Source organism: Neomonachus schauinslandi, chromosome 1 (assembly GCF_002201575.2).
Source record: "Neomonachus schauinslandi chromosome 1, ASM220157v2, whole genome shotgun sequence".
Classification (NCBI taxonomy): Eukaryota; Metazoa; Chordata; class Mammalia; order Carnivora; family Phocidae; genus Neomonachus; species Neomonachus schauinslandi.
The window spans coordinates 118,781,533-118,804,472 of NC_058403.1; the positions used below are offsets into that span (position 1 = coordinate 118,781,533).

Genomic DNA, 22,940 nt, shown 5'->3' on the forward strand with positions numbered 1-22,940 from the left:
TTACCTTACACTATGATTCTCCCAATAGACCCTTATCTATAAGAAATGGGTTTAAATGCTACCTACAGGGAAAGAAATAGAAAATTTACCTATGTATAAATTATATACAACCTTTTTCTGACATAACAAAAACACAATTAAGACACCCAACTGATAACCCACAAATTCCTCCAGTTTTATGAACTAATTATTGTCTTGAACTAATAACTGTCCTCAACTAATGACATTGAACGAATACTTTCTTTGTTGAATGATCCATGAAACCAATTGTAATCAGTTTCTGCCAGAGACTTCCTCATGAGAAGTTAAAATGCTACAAGTCCCAAAGGGTAATATGCAAACACATCAGCCCTGTTCTTGATTTCATGGTTTTATACATTAGCATCCTCAAACCAACCTTCAAACTACTACACCAACCCCACCCCATTCCCCATCACCCCAAGCCTAAGAACTTGTGTTGGCTTGTGCTACAATTGTAGGTGAAAAAATAATAGAGTTTTAAGCCATACTTTTCTCAGGACCCCCCACAGATCCATCCTACATCATACTGAAGCATAACCCTGGTAGTTTATAATAGTATAATATCAACTGGCATCTTCACATTTCTCTAACCTTTGGGTTGTTTTAACTACCACTACCTTTCAGATCTTTGGCTTTAAGAAGTAAACTTTGAGTTTTGCTTCACGACGCTTAAGATTTCATTTCAATTATCCTGGATGAAACAAGAATTAGAGATGTTTCAAGTCTCCAAATAGCATATAGTTCAACGTGACAGAATGCGGAAAACACACTTAAACAGGCATAATTGTTAATGATTTCTTAGATCAGTTTTATAGTCTATGAGATATATAGACTAGTTCCCAAGCCCTAAAATATAACAGTGAAAATTTGTTCCAAGTCTACTCCAGACCAAAAGGCTAAAAATTTCAAAAGTATTATTATTATTATTATACAGCAATAGGATCGTCTCTCTATAAAAGTATTTCCTTTTCCCTATCCTCCATTCTACAGGCCAACAGGAATTAAGATGGCAAGACTCTAAGCTGTACTGCTTCAGGACTTTGCTTGGTTCCCAAACATGCTGAAGGCCCTAAACTTAAGACCTATGAGGTTTGCACTGACCACTGCTTCTGCTTAAAATGGGCTCAAAAAAAAAAAAAAAAAAAAAATCGCTGACTATTCCATTTAAAGTTGGTCCCCACTGTTTCTTGGTATAGCTCTAGAACTGAGCAGTATATCTGCTCAACATACATTTACCACATGAATGATTTTTGCTCCCATAAAGTGATCATTGATAACAGATGAAGTCTATGAATATATGAGAGCTAAATCCCATGCCAGGCCTCTCTGTATATAGGTTAATAAATTTGAGCAATGATCCTTCAAGATTTAATCTAGACTACTTGATCATATGGGTTGTTTAACTGTTGGGAGACCAATTATAATCATTCACATAGTGAAATTATCACTGCTTGGGCTAGGCTAATATATATTCTTTTTCTTTCATTTTCTTTTATTTAAAAACACAACACATAATATACTTTCTCCCCTAGAAAGTCTCATATTGCCAACTATTATATCACTTTTGCTTTTGATGGTAGACCCAAGTTTCAAAAACCAAACAAAAAAACAAAATCAGCAGCAAAAGAGGGGAAAGACATGGCTAGATACATGGCACTGAAATCTCACAGATATAAATTTACAGGAAAAAATTAGTTGAACCAACTTTAATTTTGTTTTAATGAATTAACATACCTTGCATCAAGCTGTAACCGAGTCTTTATAAGCCAAATGGGGTTGGTCGCTGTGATTGCAGTAAAACCTAAACAAACATGTTTAAAATGAACTCTGGTAAAAATGAAGAATACACTATTAACTTTAAGGTTTTAAAAATCATACAAATCTATATTAAAGAAAATGTATAAACTATTAATTGATGTATGCTATACACTTTTATTTTACAAACACATACAACCATGAACATTTGTAGTTTATTTCCAATCTACATTCTCAACTTCTGACCATAACTAAAAAATTATTTTAAGAGCAAAATCTGGTAATATATAAATTCCTCTCCCAACATATTCAGAATATTCTCTGGGGCGCCCTCTACACTCTAAGATAAATTTAGAAACCCATTTCTACAGACAAATATATAGAAATTTGGTGTGTTCTAGGGCTTTTTAGCATGCAAACTCTACAATAGCTACTACATTAAAAGTGGATTCTACCTAAAGGTCAGCATTTACTCTATTTGATCTTAGGTTGGCTATATAACAATAAGGACTGTTGTCTGCCTTTATGAATGCTTTATATGAACATATACTTACTAATACTGTTATAATAATGGAATCACAGAAGTAAGGTTTCTGTTAAGGTTAATAGGACAGATCTACTTCTCATCCATTTAAACACATACAAAAACTCAGAGGTTCAAAAAGTCACACATTGGAACTTCCCTCTCACTTTTATAGACACTGGAGAGAGAAACTCAGAGTAGAAGGTAGTTCTAGTTTACTTTAAAACTTAAGTACTATGTACTATCAGTGCAGAAGGGTGGTCTCCTAAGATGGCTCATTCCAGTTAGTAAATGAAGATCTCTGGAACAGTTGTTTCTAGACTAGTGCTTATCTTTTACTTTCTAGCTTCCTACTGTTACAGAAAAATAGCACATGAAATGCAATCTTGATAACGGGAATTTATGAAAATTGCTTCATCTATACAAAACGGGGTTTTAATATATTGCTTGTGAACATTTAAGATCACTACACATACTTCAAAGAACTACTTACAACAAACTGTACTTATTCAGTTGGCCCTTAAATTCAATGAAAACTTACATGCAGAAATGTCTAAGGATCTTAACTATTTTAATACTTTCTATCAAATAATAGGCAGGTGAAGCACATTGTGTTTAGAAAGGTGGAATAGAACCAGCACATTTAATATGAGTAAAGTTTATTTCAGGAAGAAAAACGCTGTGGTGCACTTAAAAATAATTTGTTTTTTAAGTTAACATATAGTGCAGAACCAATCATAAACCTTTTCTTGGCTTTCAAAGTCAATATAGGTATAGCTAAAATGCAAAATAATTTTACTAAATTGTTTACAAAGCAGAATTTGGTCTCATAGGTTCTTTTCCCTTCTATAATGTCAGATAATTAGCTAACTCAAATTTTATTTCCTAATTCACTGTTTAACACCACAGAAAGAGCCAGATGTCTCACAAAGGGATGCTTAAATTGTATCTATTTATAAAACATGAATAATGGAATAAAAATTTGGTTTGGTAACTCCTTTCACTATTTTGGAATAGTTCTATAGTCTCCATTTCTCTCAAGTGTTTTTAATACTACATACAAATGTATAAAACTAGTACGGGACCAACAATTTTGTATGTGCCAGTATTAAATTAATAAAAATTTAAGTGTTGGACAGGTTATCAGGAACATTTTTAAATAAGAGTTTCTTTTCATATATAAATTCTTGGTAAAAGGAAAGGAGAAGAAAAATATGAAACTGTTGGATCTGTTTAAATATTTTACTTGGAAAAGATTTTTCTTACATGTCCTGGCTTAAATGAGAATAAAGCTAAAGAATTTTTTTTTCTTTTCTTGACCTTCATTTTCCTAACTGAAAAACTCAAACTAAATACATTCAAATTATATTTTAAAGCAAATGTCCACCAGACATCAGTAATCTGGCTATATCCCTTATTTAATGATTCTTTGTTTTTAAACCTAAATATTTGTATTAGCTAAATGTCTGTATAGTAATATTAGGGGGCTTATTAGTGAAAGGCTGCAAAGCAGCACAAGGCAACAAAATATTCTGCATTATTCACAATGGTTTTTATTAATTATCCTGTGGAAATTAAGAAAAAAAATTTGCTTTTCATTAAATTTTGAAAGCCTAAAACTGGGAATCCTTACATCAAACTTTAAAAAAAAATGGCCTGTCTAGGTAAAAATCTCAATCTACTATACTTTATTTGAAAAGATGAACATCAAAGTTTTTTTTTAAAAATAGAAGTTCTATTCCTAAAAATATTAGTACCCAAGCTTAAGACTCTTCCAAGTCACAAAATTCCTCAATTAAAGGCTGAAAAAACTCCATATTGTAAACTTTAAAATATTGCAATAATATTTATAAATATTACTAGAAATGAATTTTTCAAATATCCATGAATAAAATTTTAAATTATTTTCTGTACATATTAATGAACAATGACAGGACGCAAACAACAGGTATTTCTCACTTAACTAAAATTCATTTCCAAATACAAATTAATCTATGGGACAGGAAACATTAAAATTCAGGTCAGAGTGTTGTCATCTTATTGCTCTATAACTGTTACTATCAGTAACTGTGCTTACTAGAGTTGTTCTGGCTCAACTCTCCCAATAATAAGCCAGCTTTTAATAAAGACACTAGCCTAAATGCCAGCAAACAATTACATTAGACAGATTCTAGGCATAACCCACAGGTTTTTAGCTATTGGTCTTTACCACAGTTAAAACTCTGGTCCTAGAATTTTATGCTTTTACATTCTCTTAACCACAGACACTCTACCTAATAAACTAACTAGACATTATTAAGCTAATTAAACCTATAAAAATATAATCTATTAATTCAAGAAATGAAACAAGTGGGAAGAAGCAAAAATTTATCACTAACTTAATTACATATGGTAAGGCAATCTGAAGTTGGCCAACAGTCAAATCTAAACAAATCTTCCTACTTCTAAGACAAACATACAACGATACTGGGAATAGTTTACCTGAAATTTAGAAATTTACTATTACTTTTTATTTTGGCATTTAAATTTTGTGAAATTTTGATAATATCCTAGTTCATATTAATATTCTGAGCACCCTGTTAAACATTAAAACTGACTTAGAGGCGTATGAAGGATCTATTTGTAGGTTAAGAAGAATTAATATTGCTCTAGTCCGTGAAAGCAAAGTGGCAGCGTACTGGCCATATTGTTAGCAGTGCGGTTAGAATTTTATTAGTAATTTTTTTTAAACTTTCAAAATGCAACTTTTATTTGCTTCATCTAAGACTCCATCTGTTAATGTAAACCAGATTAACAGAAATCCTGCTTATAGGAAACATGCTGAAAATGTCTATTTCATTAAGTGAGTGATACCTGTAGTATTGCATTTTCAGTACTTTTTATTTCATCGAGTTCTGTAAGAACAAAGCCCACCTAACCTTCTAAGAGAAACACATTAAAACTACAAAAAAAAAAAAAAAAATTAAAACTAAAACAGCTTAGGTCCCACATATTCTTACCCTGCATTTATTGGAAAGTAATGGTAGGTATTAAGATCAATGTTTTTGCAAGAAAGTAGAAAGCTAAGTATCAACAGACAAGAGAATAGAAAGCACTGTATTAGACTTTTAAAATATGTTATGCTAAGCAAAGAGAACTATTTTTCCTAGAAGTTGTAGGATGGTATGATACCATTTACAACTATGTATATCTTAAATACTGTCATCAAATTCTTTTGAGGTCAAGGCTATTATGGCCAAGCTGAAGACCCCAGGCTTTTATTACACGATGACTGAAAAGTTACCCCATTCTTCCTTCTAGAAGGAATATTCTAAAGGGATCAGAATTAAAGTTTTATGAAATACTCAGAATGCACACACAAATTCAGGAAATAAAAGCTCATTTCCCGCCTTCTATTAATTCCACAGCTATTATAAATTCCCAGGGTGTGTTTCTTATAACTAGAGGCTGCAAGAGACGCTCAGATCAGTACTCACGAGGTTTAAGTTAGTCCATATTTCTACAGGAAGTGACCTGCGGATGGGGAGCATGAGATGACACGATCTCACTCTTTTCTCGGGAGAAATGTACAGTAAATGCCTAAAATAGACACAGGCTTTTCTGTATCATAACAACAAGCAGTGACCTCATCAGAAACATGTGTACAAAATGAATCCCATTGGAAGGATTTCAGAAATATTTACTGTGAGATCTAACTTTTTTTTGAAAATTTTAAGTTAAAAAACAAAAAGGAATATCAGAATGGGCCATAAGTTAAAAAAAAAAAAAAAAAAAAAAATGCACCGAGTACTGAAAATTCTGCCATCTGCAGCAGTTTCAGAGTCCAAATACTTACCTAAAGACGAATTTTGCCTTAAAGAAAAAATGCTAACCTTGTCAATGGGGGAATCTAAGAAAATATTTAGAAGGGATTATCATATCCCATTTTCCTAATCATTACCTACCATGATCAAAGGTGAAATCACAGTTTTCTATACTTTCTTAGTAAAGCTTTTTTTCTTAGTAAATCTTAAAAAAAACAAACAAAAAACCCCCAGAATATTTCGAGTAACATTTTGTAATTATTTATAATTTTTTTTATATTAAAGTATATGTTGCTACAATTGTACCTTTCACCTTTTGCACTATGGCCAATAATATTGCACATCCATTTTTATGGAATATTTTGGATTATTTTGTATTTAATTTCTTGTGTTCTACAAAACAAAAAACAGGAAGAATGTTTATATACAAACACAGAAAACATCTGTCCAACCACCCATTTGACTGAATAAACTGCCATGGACAAATAAAATATTAAAAAATATATAGGCAAGACAAAATTTCTCTTTAATGAGTAAAAACTTAACCTTTAATAATAAACTTTAAGTCAAACAGAAAAATGTATCTTGAAAAGTACAATGAATGCTATAAGCAAATAAAACCCACCAGGTATGTAGTATATGTTAAAAGATTACATTATTGGTGTTTTAAAAATTAAGCAATAACTGTCTGAATATATAATCCAATAAAAATCAGAATTCTTTTCATTTAAAAATCTGTAATGTTGTATATAGAAGTCTGTATGTTCCAGATAAAAATTTCTGAAAACTGGGAATTACTATAAAGAAACCATACTATTTTTTGTATGCACACTTGTGTCTAGGTATATAGAGAGGGATATGCAAGTTCATTTTAACAAAAACATACAAGTAACCTCGATAAAACAAATACTCTCAGTCTAACAAAGGTTACATGTAGAGAAGGAAAAAAAAAGCAGGTAAAACAAAGTCAACATTACTTAATTTTATTAAATAGCCTTCCAAGTGGAAATAATTTTTCAATTTATACCTCTAAATTTAGGTTTATAAATTCTTATAGTATTCCCTTGAAACACTACAACAAACCACAGTAAGATCCACTTCAAATAAACTGTCATTTTGATAAAAAAAAAAAAGGTTTACTACCTAAACACTTGAGTTCATATGGATAAAATGCAAAATCAACTGGCTACCTGGAATAAAAATTATGTACAAGGTCTGTTACTAAAATCCTTAATGTGTGTGTTGTTTGATGTGGCAAAATCTTGCAGGCAATATCATTAAACAGTCTATTTTAGTGCACTTTCTGATACCAAGATGACAAGGTTAGCATTTTTTTAATAGCCAGTTAAAAAACGATTTTTCACATGACTGCCTCTAAGCACTTTGCACCCCCAATTCATATTTAGAAGACTTCTAAAAATGATCCTGAAGAAAAACCAGAGCAATCTGGTCTAGATAATTTCAAGAATGAAGGGGGCAAAAGGCTACCTTAATGACTTTGCATGGGACCATTCAGTTTCACCAACCACGTAGTTATGTATAAAAACTGCAAAGCTATGTGTTAATGCTCATGAATAGTGCAAGGAAGCTCTCTGAAAGCACAATTCTCAGAAAAATTTAACTGCAAACAAATGGAAGAAGTATTTTCAAATTACACAATAAGAATATAATGCAATAATCTCTGAGCAATGATAAGACCATCAATTTACAAATTCAAGGAATTCAAGGTGGAAAATAGTATCAATATAAAAACAAACTATGAGTTGACATTTGTACACATTTGAGAGAAAAGTGCAAAATGACAATTCCACTGAAATTACATGATACAAAAATAGTAATAAATTCTGATGAGATGTTCTAATGAAAAAAGATGTTCCATTGGGAATTAAGATATTCTGAAACCCTAAATTTGCACTACTGAATATATAACTATCCTCAACTAAAAATGACTGCTCATCTACTTTCTTCGTCTTCCAAAACAAATAAAAAAAAGATTAACATTTCTTTAATAATTTTCTGGGGTTAAAAAACAAACACTGGTAATCCAGAAATATATTCTTAAAGATCCTAATACAGCAGTTATATAGTTTGAAATTAGCCCACTAATTTTTACCTTATACCCACTCAAATTTGAAGAGGAAAAATCATATCCATATTCAACATCTATAAAAAGTACATTAAAAAATTTTCTAGTTGTAACTAGATGATCTCTATGGTACTAAAGAACTAATTCTCAAAATCCAACTCTTTGTAGAGTAACCTACATTCCAAGGATAAATTATATAACTTGCATAAATTATATAACTTGCCCAAGATCTTTCCTCATGGGTAAATAAGAGTATTTCACCACCTTGACCGCTCAGGTTTTTACCTTTCAGCTTTAAAACTTCAATGAGTCAGTGAGCAATTACCAAATATAAAAAGCCTTGAAAATAATTTGTGAGGTATATGGTAGATTATACGGCTATTGACCTTTCAGAAATTAGTTATTTCCAACTTACACTTAGTTCGTTAAAGTATGTGGTTCAAATTGATCCAATTTATTTCTAAACAGAAAATGGTTAACAGTTTAAGGCACTCATTATTAAACATGTAATTGACACTCAATTTACTGCTCAACAGTTGATGAAAGTAGTAATAATTTGCTTTATAGTCATAGCATAATTTGGAAATGTGAGGTATGGTTAAATATACCACGAATCTCAGAAAACTGCAGAGAATAAACCAAAGGTCATGGCTTTGTCTAACACGCATTGCAACAAATGATTCCAGAACCAGACTGGTCAAATCAATCTCCTAGTTTATCTTTAAGGCAGTACAGAGGCCCAGAACTAGTTGCTTTAAGTCAGAATCATATATACTCAACAATGATGTTGGAAAACACTTCTATAGCAAGCATGTACACAGAGCCAGTGCCTAAATTTCAAGTACTATCTAGTGTGATTTATATGGAATGCTAAACATTATTTTTCAAAACACATACATGACAGTAACTCTCAGTTATCAGTAATACATCACAAAAATTTCAGCATTTGAGCACAGGACAAAATGAATACTTTACCAAGAACTGCCGGCACATTTCAGACAGAAGCCAAAACATGCAGCAAAAAGGGAAAAGGCACTAACAGAAATTGAGGAGAGAAGAGTAAATTACAGCTGCATAACTTATTTATAGTGTAATTATGGTTGGATTCTTTAAACTGTCAAAAGTCATCACTAAATATTCAGTGGACTACACAAGACAATGTAAATATTATATTACCTGTATGCTATCACAAACCCGATTACAAAAATGCCAACTTATAACAGATTTTAAGTATACCTCCTGATCAAATTTACTGTATATTAACAAATATAAGAATCATGTATGTAGATGCTAATCAATGAAAAGCACACTGTCTTAACTATATAATGTAAAATCATAATTCAATATTAAGTCTCTAGGTTTTGGAAAATTTTTTGCTTTTTAATATTATATATTCATACCTGCCATTGCAGCTGAAATCATGTGTACCTGGGTAGAATCTGGATCAAATACACCATTCAACTTTTCCTTGCAGTTTGAATAAGCAGCAAAGTATATTGCTCTAAAATAAAGATTTAAATTTTATCAATACGCATGTTGCATAATTCATAAGATTTAAATGACAAGTAAACTGATCTTTATAATTTTAGAGAAATCTAAAAACAAAGTCTTAGCCACATTCTCATGTAACATCAGGTTAATTTACATATTTTTTCCATATAGATTCTGAAGCATGTTTTGCATTGACTCACTAAAAGACAAACTTCAATGTAAAGTTCCTCGAATGTAAAGCATTCTCCAACAAAAAGACTCCTACCACCCTGACCCAATACTTTTACAGTAACTGACTGAATCAAACAAAAACTATTTGTATAAGATTTTGATGTTTGGAAACATATGAATAAGGCTGGAAGGCTTATGTAATGGTAAGGTTAAACACACTTGAGTAAATATGGTATGAGAACTTAAAAAAAATTGCTAAATATATAATTAGTTGATATTAATACAAAGATAATACCTTTAACATATAATATGTATGTTATATATATATATATAAAATATACTTTTCTTTAAGTGGGGAGAGGGTGGTAGAACTGACCGAATTCATCAAGGTATGTTAAACAATTGAGATACCGTGGCATACTCTAATCTATATTATACACAAGTTGAAACCCAATAAATAATAAGACATGTATCTAGTACATGGGATACAGAGAGCCATTTTTCACTCTGAATGGGAACTCTATTTTATTATGGAAGAAGTAAATCTAAGATAAAAGGGTATCAGAGAAGTAAGTATCCTTAAACAGACAAAGTAATTCCAGAAGAAATGAGCTCCATCAGGTCATGTCTTCTGTTTGTAAATATTCCATTAAATCTGTAAATATTTCCCCTCTTAACTTATTGACTATGATTTCACGCATCCCAACCACCTCTTCATTGTTTAGCCTTCCAGGCTTTGAATTATTTGCTTGCAGTATCAAATCCTTTTATTTCCCAACAACCCTGGTTATTTGTCCAATAAGGAATATAACAGGCAAACAAGTACAAATGAGGACAGTTTCACTGCTGTACCTTTTTTAATGTGCTGAAGAAAAATGGAAAGCTAATATAATTTAAAATGAAACATTCTACATTATGAGCAAGAAAAACAAATAGAATACATTTAATGACAAACTGTGAAGATATATAAACAGCACATTCCTAGAAATGAGTAGGAAAGAACTTTTAATGAGAAGATAGGCAACGAATATATACAGGTAATTCACAGCAGAGATACACAAATGGCAAATCATTACGAGGAGGATGTGACTGCACCCAAAATTAAACAAATGTACATTAAAACAGTGGAAATCAGGGCACCTGGGTGGCTCAGTTGGTTAAGCATCTGCCTTCAGCTTAGGTTGTGATCCCGGGGTCCTTGGATTGAGCCCTGCGCTGGGCTCCCTGCTCAGTGGGGAGTTGGCTTCTCCCTCTGACCCCCCCCCCCCCCCCACTTGTGTTCGCTAACAAATAAATAAAATCTTTAAAAAAAAAAAAATCACACACACACAGTGAAAATCATGTTTAGTCTATTTGGCAAGTATTAAAAGACATGAATAGTAACCAACACGAGTAATATGTGATAAAGAGTAACTAATACACTATTTGAGAATAAAAATATGGAATGCCTTTTCAGAAGGCAATTGAGCAATATTCATAAATTTCAAATGTGTATATGCTCTTTTATACAGAAATTCTACTTATAATGAACTATTCTAAAGAAATACACTTGCTTAAGTAGTCAGAGATAAAGTATAGCTATGTTCACAAAACTGTTTACAACAGACAAAATGTGGAAATAAACCTAAAGGTTTATCAATAAGGAAATGCTTATTAATGACAGAATAGCCATACTATGTGATTAAACAAAAACTACATATTTTGATGGAAAAAGCTTCAAGACAAATTTGGGGAAATATTTTAATATGATTAAAGGATTGTATATGATAATTAAAAGTATACATTTTATGCATTTTACATATACAATAAGCCAGAAAAATTAACGGAAGGCTATACACACCAAACTGTTTATTAGTTAACAGTTATCTGTGCAGAGAAGTGTAAGTGCCTGTGAGAAGGCATATAACCTGAGAGGTGATGTGTTTAAGATGGAATGTCAACCTTTACGCTATACATTTTTTTAGTTTTTACAGTAAGGATAAATTTTTTTTTAATTAAAGATTTTATTTATTTATTTAACAGAGAGAAAGCACAAGCAGGGGGAGTGGCAGGCAGAAGGAGATGCAGACTCCCCACAGAGCAGGGGGAGCCTGATGCAGGACTCAATCCCAGGACCCCGGGATCATGACCTGAGCTGAAGGCCGTCACGATAAAATCTTTTAAAATTTATTTATTTGCGAGAGCTCGCGCACGCGCTCGTGTGTGGGAGGGTACACAAGCGTGCAAGTGGAGGAGGAGCAGCAGAGGGTAGGGAGAAGGAGAAGAAGAGAGAATCTCGAATAGACTCCATACTGAGCACAGAGCCCTAAGCCGGGCTCCATCTCACGACCCTAATATCATGACCTGACGTGAAACCAAGAGTCCAACGCTTAACCACCTGAACCATCCAGGCGCCCCAAGATAATTTTTTAAGAGTGAAAAGAGCCCATAAAAAGTTGAAACCCAATAAATAATAAGACATGTATCTAGTACATGGGATACAGAGAGCCATTTTTCACTCTGAATGGGAATTCTACAGTATTTTATTATAGAAGAAGTAAATCTAAGATAAAAGGGTATCAGAGAAAAATGACTAATGTATTAATAAGGCCTTTCTGGCTCTTTTAATAGGGAATGAAATTATTCTCTTTAGCTTGTCCTCTAGTTTTTTTTTGTTTTTTTTTTTTTTAAAGATTTTATTTATTTCTGGGCGCCTGGGTGGCTCAGTTGGTTAAGCGACTGCCTTCGGCTCAGGTCATGATCCTGGAGTCCCGGGATCGAGTCCCGCATCGGGCTCCCTGCTCGGCGGGGAGTCTGCTTCTCCCTCTGACCCTCCTCCCTCTCATGCTCTCTGTCTCTCATTCTCTCTGTCTCAAATAAATAAATAAAATCTTTAAAAAAAAAAAAAAGATTTTATTTCTTTCTTTGACAGAGAGAGACACAGCGAGAGAGGGAACACAAGCAGGGGGGTGGGAGAGGGAGAAGCAGGCTTCCTGCAGAGCAGGGAGCCGGATGCGGGGCTCAATCCCAGGACCCTGGGATCATGATCTGAGCCGAAGGCAGACGCTTAACGACTAAGCCACTCAGGCGCCCCAAACAGGGTTAGTTCTAAAGATCTAGGTATTCCTCTTTCTCACTGTTGGTTCCCTTAGTTTGTTCTTTGCCTTCTGAACTTGGTACAAAAACAGCATCATGATGATTTCACTAAGAGGTCTTCACACAAGGCAAACTGCCCAAGCTTTTACATGGTTAGTGATACCTGTTTTTAGACCATGGTGCTTTATCCTTACCATCTTGACTTCTTTTCAGCATCTTCCATCATTAAGCTTGAAACAAGAAAGATTGCCAAGATTTTGTTTAACTTAAAAAAATTCTTTTTACCTGGAAGGAGCCACCCCCACTATATTGGGACCTAATCCTCTGAACAAGGAACGAGGCCCTTCTTTTTCCAAGATCACTCTGAAAGAGAAAAACATTTAGAAAGGAATGTCCTTCAAAGTCTAGTACTTTATTTGTATAGCAAACTTAAGACTTTTAAACCTGTACGTTTCTGCTATAATGTTGTACTGCTCTGGTCAGTTTTTCTTACTTATGAAAATCTGTTTTTCTTGACATAGCATAAATTGATAATCCTAAATGATAATAAAAAGAATCCCAATCAGATTCTTTTCTAAAAGTTTTAAAAACTGCAGTATAATTTCTACATTTTTATATAATCATGCTACTCTTATCTTCAATATCCTCCATTTTACAATCTTTACCAGCAAATTCAATTCCCAATCAGAAATGTAGTTCACAGTCTAGTATTTGAGGTCCTTTCTTGATATTAGACAACTCTCTCAGTAATACAGCATTATCTCATTCAACCATTCCAATGAAATGGTGTCAAAATCTGGCATGCTAACCTCCTTTAGGGTACTAAAATGGTTAGCCTGTTACCATTTCTCCCTCTATTCAGTTAACATTGACTATACTGAATACTTACTGTATAAAAACTAAGCAGAGTAAAAAGACAGAAAAGGTGAGACACCTGCCATTGAGAAATCTGATGTACAGTTGTGGAAAAAAGAATTATATTGAAACAAATAATTCAACAGACTATATTAATAAGCAAATACTATACAAGCTAGATACATATGCCCAGCAGGGAAAGGAAGAGGCATGTCTAAGTCATGGAAGGCTTTCTGAGAGTTACTAAATTAAGCTTGGAAGTGAGAAGAAACAAACTGGAAAAAGTAAGTATTTTAACTTAGAGTTAACAGGTTAGAGCAGTGGTTCTCAACCACCTATATGCTTAAGAATGATTTCTTTAAAGACAGTTGAGCATAACGGTTAAATAAGGGCCTGAGATATGGGGCCAGACTTCTTAATATGAAGACCAATTTTGGTAAATGACTAGCTATAAGAACATAAGGTAATAACTTTTATCTTATCCTTATTTTCATCAGCATTAAACAGAGAAAAACAGTACTCTTTTTCTGGGTTGCTGTGAGGAATAAATAAATTAATATATAAAGAACTTAAAAGATCATCTGGCTCCCTGTAAGTACTTGATAAATCTTAGTATTATGATTACTACTGGAGCATTTGTTTAAAATGCCTATTTCTCCGATCTCACCCTCCAAGTATTCTGATTCAACAGATAGAGGACAATGCTCAGTAATTTGCATTTTTACCATCCTTCCAAACTGACTGACACAGGTGATACAGAACCATTTCTGATAAAACCAGATTAGACAGAAGCAGAGTTCGAAATAACAACTTATAGAGAACATTTTGAAGATTCAGTGTTTGTTAAGACTTTTCTGTATCATAAATCTCTTTGAAGAATTAAGAAAGGTAAATGTTCTTTAAAGATTTTATTTATTTATTTGAGAGAATGAGAGAGAGACTGGGGGGGGGGGCAGGGGAGGATCAGAGGGAGAAGGAAACTCCCCGCTGAGCAGGGAGCCCGACGTGGGACTTGATCCCGGGACTCCAGGATCATGACCTGAGCCGAAGGCAGTCGCTTAAAACTGAGCCACTCAGGTGCCCTGGTAAATTTTCTTTAAAAAACTGGGTCACATTGGACTCTCTGCTCCGCAATTAATTTGCTTGAGATTCTCTCCCTCTGCTCACACTCACTCGTGCTCTCTCTCTCAAATAGATAAATAAAATCTTTTAAAAAATACACATTTGCAAACACAATTTTGCATACAATTTCATGTAATTTATAGACCCTGAAGTTCATCCATGAGCCGCCTAGGAATCTAAGAGCCCAGGAGGGATTCCTAAAGTTTGTGGTTAAGCCACGAAACACTTCACTCATTAGAATGGTTACAATAAAAAAAGTCAGACATAGTAAAACAAGGGTTGGCGGGGGTGCCTGGGTGGCTCAGTCTCTTAAGTGTCCGACTGTTGATCTCAGCTCAGGTTTTGATCTCAGGGTTGTGTTAGCCCTGAGTTGGACTCCATGCTGGACATGGAGCCTACTTAAAACCAAAAAACTGGGGCTGGTGAGGCTGTGCAGAAATTGAAAATTTCATTCATTGGTGATAGGAATGTAAAATGATGCAGCCACTTTGGAAAACAGTGTGATAGTTCCTCAAAATGTTAAACATAAAGTTACCATATGACGGAGAAACTCCACTCCTAGCATATCCCTCAAAATGAAAACATACGTCTCTATAATATCATCATTCAGAATACTCCAGAAGTGGAAACAAACCAATGTCTATCACTGATGAGTGGATAAACAAAATGTGAGATATACATCCATATAAAGCAATACTTGACAATAAAAAGATACTTGTTAAAACATGGATGAATCTTGACAACATTATGCTAAGTGAAAGAAACCAATCACAAAAGACTGTGTATTATATAATTCCATTTATACAGAATGTCCAGAATAAGCAAATCTATAGTGACAGAAAGCAGATTAGTAGTTGCCTAGGGCTAAGGGATGGAGGGAGAGGGAAGGGAGAAAATGAGAAGTGACTGCTAACAGATAAAGGTTTATTTTGTGATGATAAAAATGTTTGAAATTTAGAAAGGTCATAATGGTTGCACAACTCTGTGGATATACTAAAAACAAATTGTACACTTTACATGGGTTAATTTTATGGTATGTGACTTATACCTCAAGTAAAGATGTTAGGAAAAAAAAAAAGCCATGAAACAGATTGCTTGGGACAGAGCCCCTGAGTAGGGTAACAATGGGAATGAGAGTAAAAAGATGTTAAGGCAGAGAATGCAAACTTAGAAGTCACCTACACACTAATAACAGGTGAAACATGTTAAACTAACTCTTACAAGAGGGCCAGAAAAACTGAGAAATTAAAACAAAGCTGAGAGGGATTCCTACTACTGCTGAGAAAAATCAGAGACGGCAAAACCACTGAAAAATAGAATAAAAAATATAGTACTACGGTGGGTAGCCTGGGTGTCTCAGTTGGTTAGGCATCTGACTTGATTTCGGCTCAGGTCATGATCTCAGGGTTAGGAGATTGAGCCCCACACCAGCCCTGCACTCAGCTCGGAGTCTGCTTGTCCCTCTTCCTCCTCCTCTGCCCCTCCCTCTGCTCATGCACATTCCTGCTCGCTCTTAAATAGATAAATAAATATATATATATAGTACTGTCACAAAGGTCAAAGAAGTTTAAGGAGAAGTAATCAGTGGTAATAAAAGTCAAAATCATGATACTGAAATGATCTATTATTAATAGGTAAAATGTTCTATTTTTATCAAGATGATATTATTAATCAGATTGATAATACTCTTATTCATCAGATATTCATCTATAATTATAGAATTTAATTATTTATTTAAGGAGGGAGGGGCAGAGGAAGAGGGGGAGAGAGAGAGAATCTTGAGTAGGCTCCATGCCCAGCACGGAGCCCGTCATAGGCTACATCTCACAACCCTGAGCAGAAATCAAGAGTCAGACGCTTAACTGACTGAGCCACCCAGGTGTCCTTATAATTATGGCACTTTAATCCAAAATTGTTAACAATTTTATTCTACCTATCCTGTACTAGGTAAATTTTGGTAACTAAGGTAAACACACAGTATTGAGTTTATTTGCTGCCACAAAATAAACACTACTGAACTAAGCTCAAATAGATGATGTACCAGTGACCTGATAAGGCAGACACAAGTTACATACCTAAGTGTGAACATGTAAAACGTAATTTCAATAGTTTTGACTTTTCAAATCCAATGTGCAATATAATGAAGTATGGTAAAATGTAAAAACAAAATATTTTTCAAATCACCAAGAAATGTCAAACAAACACTGACTCACCTCTTAAAATCAGTAGAACACTGCTTTAAATTTCAGTTATGTTTAGGTTATATAAAAATCACAGATTGCCATTAAGTGGATGTACTTACTGTGTCAGTACTTGGAAAATTAAAAAACACACAAAAAGAATTGGCTTTTAACACTATCACATTTCAAAGACAAATAATCCGAAACAGAATACCTATAATACTTTCAGAAAACAAATCCACTGAATATAGAAAAATATTCCAAATACACATGATTTGGAAATAATATTACATTTTATATTATCCAACTAACTGTTCCTCTCCATTAGGGATTATCATTTCTGATGAATATAATTCAGAGTAACGCTACTAATAACTTTGTAAAAAGCCTTTTTAAATGTGGCAGAATATAAACAAACAAAACACATGGGTATCATTAAAGTAAACAGACTTAAAAAAAAAAATTCACGAATACTGTGCTCTCACTTTAGGCAATGGAGAGGTCCAGGAGACACTACTCGGTTGACGCTGGCTCCAGCCATGGTGTTCAACTGAACTTCAGAGATATAAAGTGTCACAGAAGAGGACTGCAGCCGCGTTTTTACAACTTCTAGTGGACATGTCAGAATAGCTCCTACTGTACCACCACATCTACAAAAAAATGAAAAGAACAAATCCATTTACTCCATAAATTAGTACACACATTTAGACTGTAAAATGAGTGGGCAACTGGGGCTTCACCAAGGTACTAAAGTGTTAAGATTTTTCATTTTAAAAGACTAAACAATTTTAATGTTTCATTTATTTGACTGCATACAAACACCTTTAGTAGCTAAAAAGAACTGAACTTAATATTTACCTAGCAAGCATAATTAAAGAAGACTCCAAATGGCAGGTATTGTTACTAAAATCTACTGGGAAGTCACATCATAGTTTTAAATAGTATCCTAAGGGTTTATTTGGTGCTCCTCGCCCAGATATTATTTGTGGTTGTTGACACCTAGGATCCGCTATGAGGTATATCCTATCTCTCAAATTCCTCTATCTTTCAAAACTCAAGATATGTCTTCAGAGCAATAAAATTAATCACTGACAGATAATCATGTTTCCTATTTTAAATATTCAAATACTCAGAATTGTTTTACCTACAAAAAAAAAGACATTTGTATCTCAACGTCAGTATTATTAGGCCCTCATATAGGAATCTGTACAAGGTAGGTAGGCTTAGCTAGAAGAATCCAATTTAAATAGAAAAACTGATCACCAAAACAAAATAAAAGCTCTTAACAAATGACATCATTTAAACTTTTTCAAGGAATATAAGATAGGCTGGAGTAATTATTCTTTTTAAATGCAAGAATGGGAAATAATTTTCTCTTAAAGCACTAACAGCTACCAAGTGAAACCTTGTGAAACCTTGAGAACTGCTTTTTAACCAGAGGAAAATCACTCAGGAGAGCTCTCACCATACAGTCAAAGAGAAAAGCAGACTAAATCAGAAGTAACCTGGACCTCCATGGCATTAAAGGAAGAAAAAGAAAAGCAGCCCCCCACAGAAATATACTAAACAATTCTACCTCCAGAATTAAAAAAAAAAAGTGTGCGTGCGCATCTATGTGTGTGTGTGTACATATATATGTGCATCACATAATAAAAAAAGCAGGCATGGCATCAGTATTACTCCCAATAAAATTTAAGACAAATCATTAAATAAGGTAGAGTATTTCATACTGATCTAACAGTACCTGCCATCAAGAAAATAAAACTGAAACAGATTTTATGCAACAAAAGTGAAAAATACAATAATAGAGAACATCCATATGTAAAATAAAACTTGACTCTTACCTCATACTGTATTTAAAATTTAACTCAGAATGAATCATAGACCTAGATATAAAACATGGAACTGTAAAACTTCTAGAAGAAAACATGTGGAGAAAAATCACCGACTTTGGGCTAGATAACAACAAAAAAATCATGAATCGTAAAAGAAAAAAAAATGATAAACTGGACTTTACCAAAATTAAAAACTGTCACTTTGAAACTGTTAAGAAAATGAAGACAAGCCTACAGTCTGAGAGAAAATATTTGCAAAACACACATCTGATAAAGTGCTTATATTCAGAAACACCAACTCAATGATAGAAACAACCCAAAAGAAAGACTGGAACAAACACTTCACCAGATATATGAATGCAAATAAACATTGAAAGATTTTTTCAAAATCATTTATCAGGGAAATGCAAATTAAAACCACAACGAGCTATGATGACAATACATCTATTAATCGCTAAAACGAAAAAGAATGAGAAAGCCAAGTGCTGATAAAGACCAACTGGAAATCTCATACACTGTTGATGGGAATGCAAAATGGTAGTCATTTTAGAAAATGGTTTTAAGAAACACAAAAAACCCCAGAAAAAGCAGCTTGTTGGTTTCTTACAAAGTCCCACTCTTAGGTATTGACTCAGGAGAAATCCAGATACATGTCTGCACAAAAACCTGTCCATGAGTATTTACCGCAGCTCTACTCTTAATAGCCCAAAACTGGAAACCTAAATGTCTTATCAACTGAAGGGATAAACAAGTTACGGTATATCATTATAACAGATTACCACATTCTGCAAAAAAAAAAAAAAAGGCGCAACAATCTGGATGAATCTCAAAAGCATTATGCTAACTGAAAAAAGTCAGGGACAAAAGGCTTTTAGTTTCAGGACATTTTTATTTTAATGACTTTTTGGAAAAGGCAAAACTAGAACAGAAATGAGATCAGTGATTACCAAGAGGTAGTGAAGTACGTAGGAACTGACTACAAAGGGCATGAAGAAATTCTTAGGATAAAAGAAATGTTCTGTATCTTGATTATAAGAGTAGTTACAGTACCTTATACATTTACGAAAACTTACTGAACTATACACTTAACAAATTTTATTTGGTGAATTTTATTGTATACCCTGATAAATCTGATGAAAAAACGGAGTATGTGAAAACTAGTAAGAAATGTTAAGTATATGAACTACCTGGAATGGAATACAATTACATTATGTTAAAATTTTAATCATAATAAACTAAATTTTCCTAAAAACTCCACTTAAAGAGTTTTAAATAGGAAATTTAAAAAATTAAATCCCCAAAAGGAAAGATCAAAACCATAATTATATTGTCAGAAATCAATACATCAATTAGATAAATAGTAGGGCTATAAAAGATTTGAAACAAAATTAACTAGATCGAGGGAGACTCCATACTCAATAAATAAGGAACAGGTTTAATTTTTAAACAGCTACAGAAAAGGCTTAAAACCTCATTACAGTTGACTCCCAAACATGGGGGTTAGGGGAACCAACCTCCCCTACCCCATGTAGTTAAAAGTCCACATGTAACTTTTGACTCCCCCAAAACTTAACTTCTAATAGTCTACGGTTGACTGGAAGCCTTACCAATAACATAAGCATGTAACATATATTTTGTATATGTATTATATATTGTATTCTTACTATAAAGCTAAAGAAAATGTTATGAAAATCATATAAGTAAACTATTTACAGTACTGTATTTATTTAAAAAAATCTGCATGTAAGTGGACCCTATCAGTTCAAATCCATGTTGCTCAAGGGTCAACTTTATATAAAAGACCACAAGGGGGCGCCTGGGTGGCTCAGTTGGTTAAGCGACTGCCTTCAGCTCAGGTCATGATCCTGGAGTCCCTGGATCGAGTCCCGCATCGGGCTCCCTGCTGAGCAGGGAGTCTGCTTCTCCCTCTGACCCTCCTCCCTCTCATGCTCTCTGTCTCTCATTCTCTCTCTCGCAAATAAATAAAAAATTTAAAAGAAAAAAAAAAAGACCACAAGGAAAAGCTTTAACAGAAGCCACAAGTTTGTTTCTGTTAATTGTTGAGGGCTAAGTGGCAAGAAATGTGAATCACAGTACACGATGTAGCATATGCTGCAGAACTCAAGACAGCCTGTGCAGTAAAACACACTGTATTCAACACTACAATACTGATTTACACTCAATGAATCATACCTGTTTTAATTTGAATTTACCTGGCTTTTTTTTTTAGCTGTTTAGTATATTTACTTTATTATTACATTTATTGGAGATAAAAACCAAACAGGCCCCAAATTTATAATAACAATGCATATGTATTTTGGTTTTATATTCTATAAAACATAAAAAATGTTTTCTTGGTTTTCACAATGAACATGAATTACTTCTATAATTAAGAAATAAAAACAGGGGTGCCCAGGGGCATCTGGATAGCTCAGTCAGTTAAGCATCCGACTCTTGGTCTCAGGGTTGTGAGTTCAAGCCCCACATTGGGCTCCATGATGGTCAGGAAGCCTACCTAAAAACAAAACAGGGGTGCCTGGGTAGCTCAGTTGTTAAGCGTCTGCCTTCAGCTCAGGTCAGGATCCCAGGGTTCTGGGATCGAGCCCCACATCGGGCTCTCTGCTCAGCAGGAAGCCTGCTTCTCCCTCTCCCACTCCCCCTGCTTGGGTTCTCTCTCTCGCTGTCTGCCAAATAAATAAATAAAATCTTTAAAAACAAAACAAAACAAAACCCAAGAGCACCTGGCTCACTTAGTCAATGGGGCGTGCGACTCTTGATCTCAGGGTTGTGGGTTCAAGTCCCATGTTGGATGTAGAGATTACTTAAAAATAAAATCTTAGGGTGCCTGGGTGGCTCAGTTGGTTAGGTGACTGCCTTCGGCTCAGGTCATGATCCTGGAGTCCCGGGATCGAGTACCGCGTCAGGCTCCCTGCTTGGCAGGGAGTCTGCTTTTCCCTCTGACCCTCCCCCCTCTTGTGCTCTCTCTCTCTCAAATAAATAAAATCTTAAAAAACACTTAAATAAATTAATTAAAAAAAAAAAAAGAAAAGAAAAGTTAGCACACAGGCCAAAATTCCTACCCTGTCATTCTTCGCTGTAAGAAAATAAACCTACTACATAAAGAAAACAATCTACTGGGGAAAACAGCCTTGTTGTAAAGTGATATATGATATGACCCATGTAAAGTATTTCATGACATGGCACATAGAAAATGCTCAGTAAATATTAGCTACTGAAGTTATCAGCATCTATTACAGATAGCAGTAATGGAAATCCAACGTAACTATTACATATACTTTATGGCCAGACCACAGACAAGATATATACTATGATTCCTTAAAAAACAATTCAAGTAATGAGGATCTAAATTATACAGAGCTGGGGGATGGTTTAAGTGGGTGTACACACAAGCACTTAGGCTGTCCTGAAGCAGTTTTATGTCATGAAATTCAATAGGTATGTAAGCATAGGGGTGACACTCCAGAATCTCTCATGCTGTTTTTACCTTAAAGTCATTTAAAATTATTATGCATGCTGAAATCATTAGAATTGATAGAGAGAACAAAACTACTGGAGTCAAACATTTAAAATCTCACCTTATGAAACAGGATTAACTTCAGATTATTTCCTCTCCATGTCAAAAATCTCATTGTTTAAAGAAATATGCCACAAGGACAGAGAGAACCAGGGGAGAAATGAACAAGACCCAAAATTTCAAGCAAAGAAGCATATAGGAAGGGGTAACTGTCTTATTAGTAAAGAGGCAAAAAGAATTGTAGAAGGAAATACTGAAGAAAAGCCCTGCAGAATCTCAGAGGCCTAAAGATTAGTGCACAAAGTATTCAAGATGGAGGTGAGGCAAAGAACTGAAAACAGGCCTGGCTGATAGGCTATATAGCAAAGGTGGGATACCCAGGTGGATCTACCCCAACACCCACACACTGGGTAAAACTATATTCCCAGGCAGAAGCTTAATTCTCTAAAGAACATGAGAATTCAAGAATCTCTGAGGTCAGGTTTCAC

The 22,940-nt window shown here is 34.0% G+C and overlaps 1 protein-coding gene across 1 annotated transcript in view; it reads right to left on the reverse strand.

The window, feature by feature from the left end:
* Nucleotides 1-22,940, reverse strand: part of SLC25A36 (solute carrier family 25 member 36) — a 38,751-nt gene that overhangs the window by 7,181 nt on the left and 8,630 nt on the right. The window contains exons 2-5 of the mRNA XM_021678867.2: nucleotides 17,568-17,732; nucleotides 13,211-13,288; nucleotides 9,589-9,689; nucleotides 1,756-1,822 (exon numbers count right to left, since the gene is read on the reverse strand). Coding sequence (XP_021534542.1) covers nucleotides 1,756-1,822; nucleotides 9,589-9,689; nucleotides 13,211-13,288; nucleotides 17,568-17,732 — 411 coding nt within the window. The remainder of the gene's footprint in view (nucleotides 1-1,755; nucleotides 1,823-9,588; nucleotides 9,690-13,210; nucleotides 13,289-17,567; nucleotides 17,733-22,940) is intronic.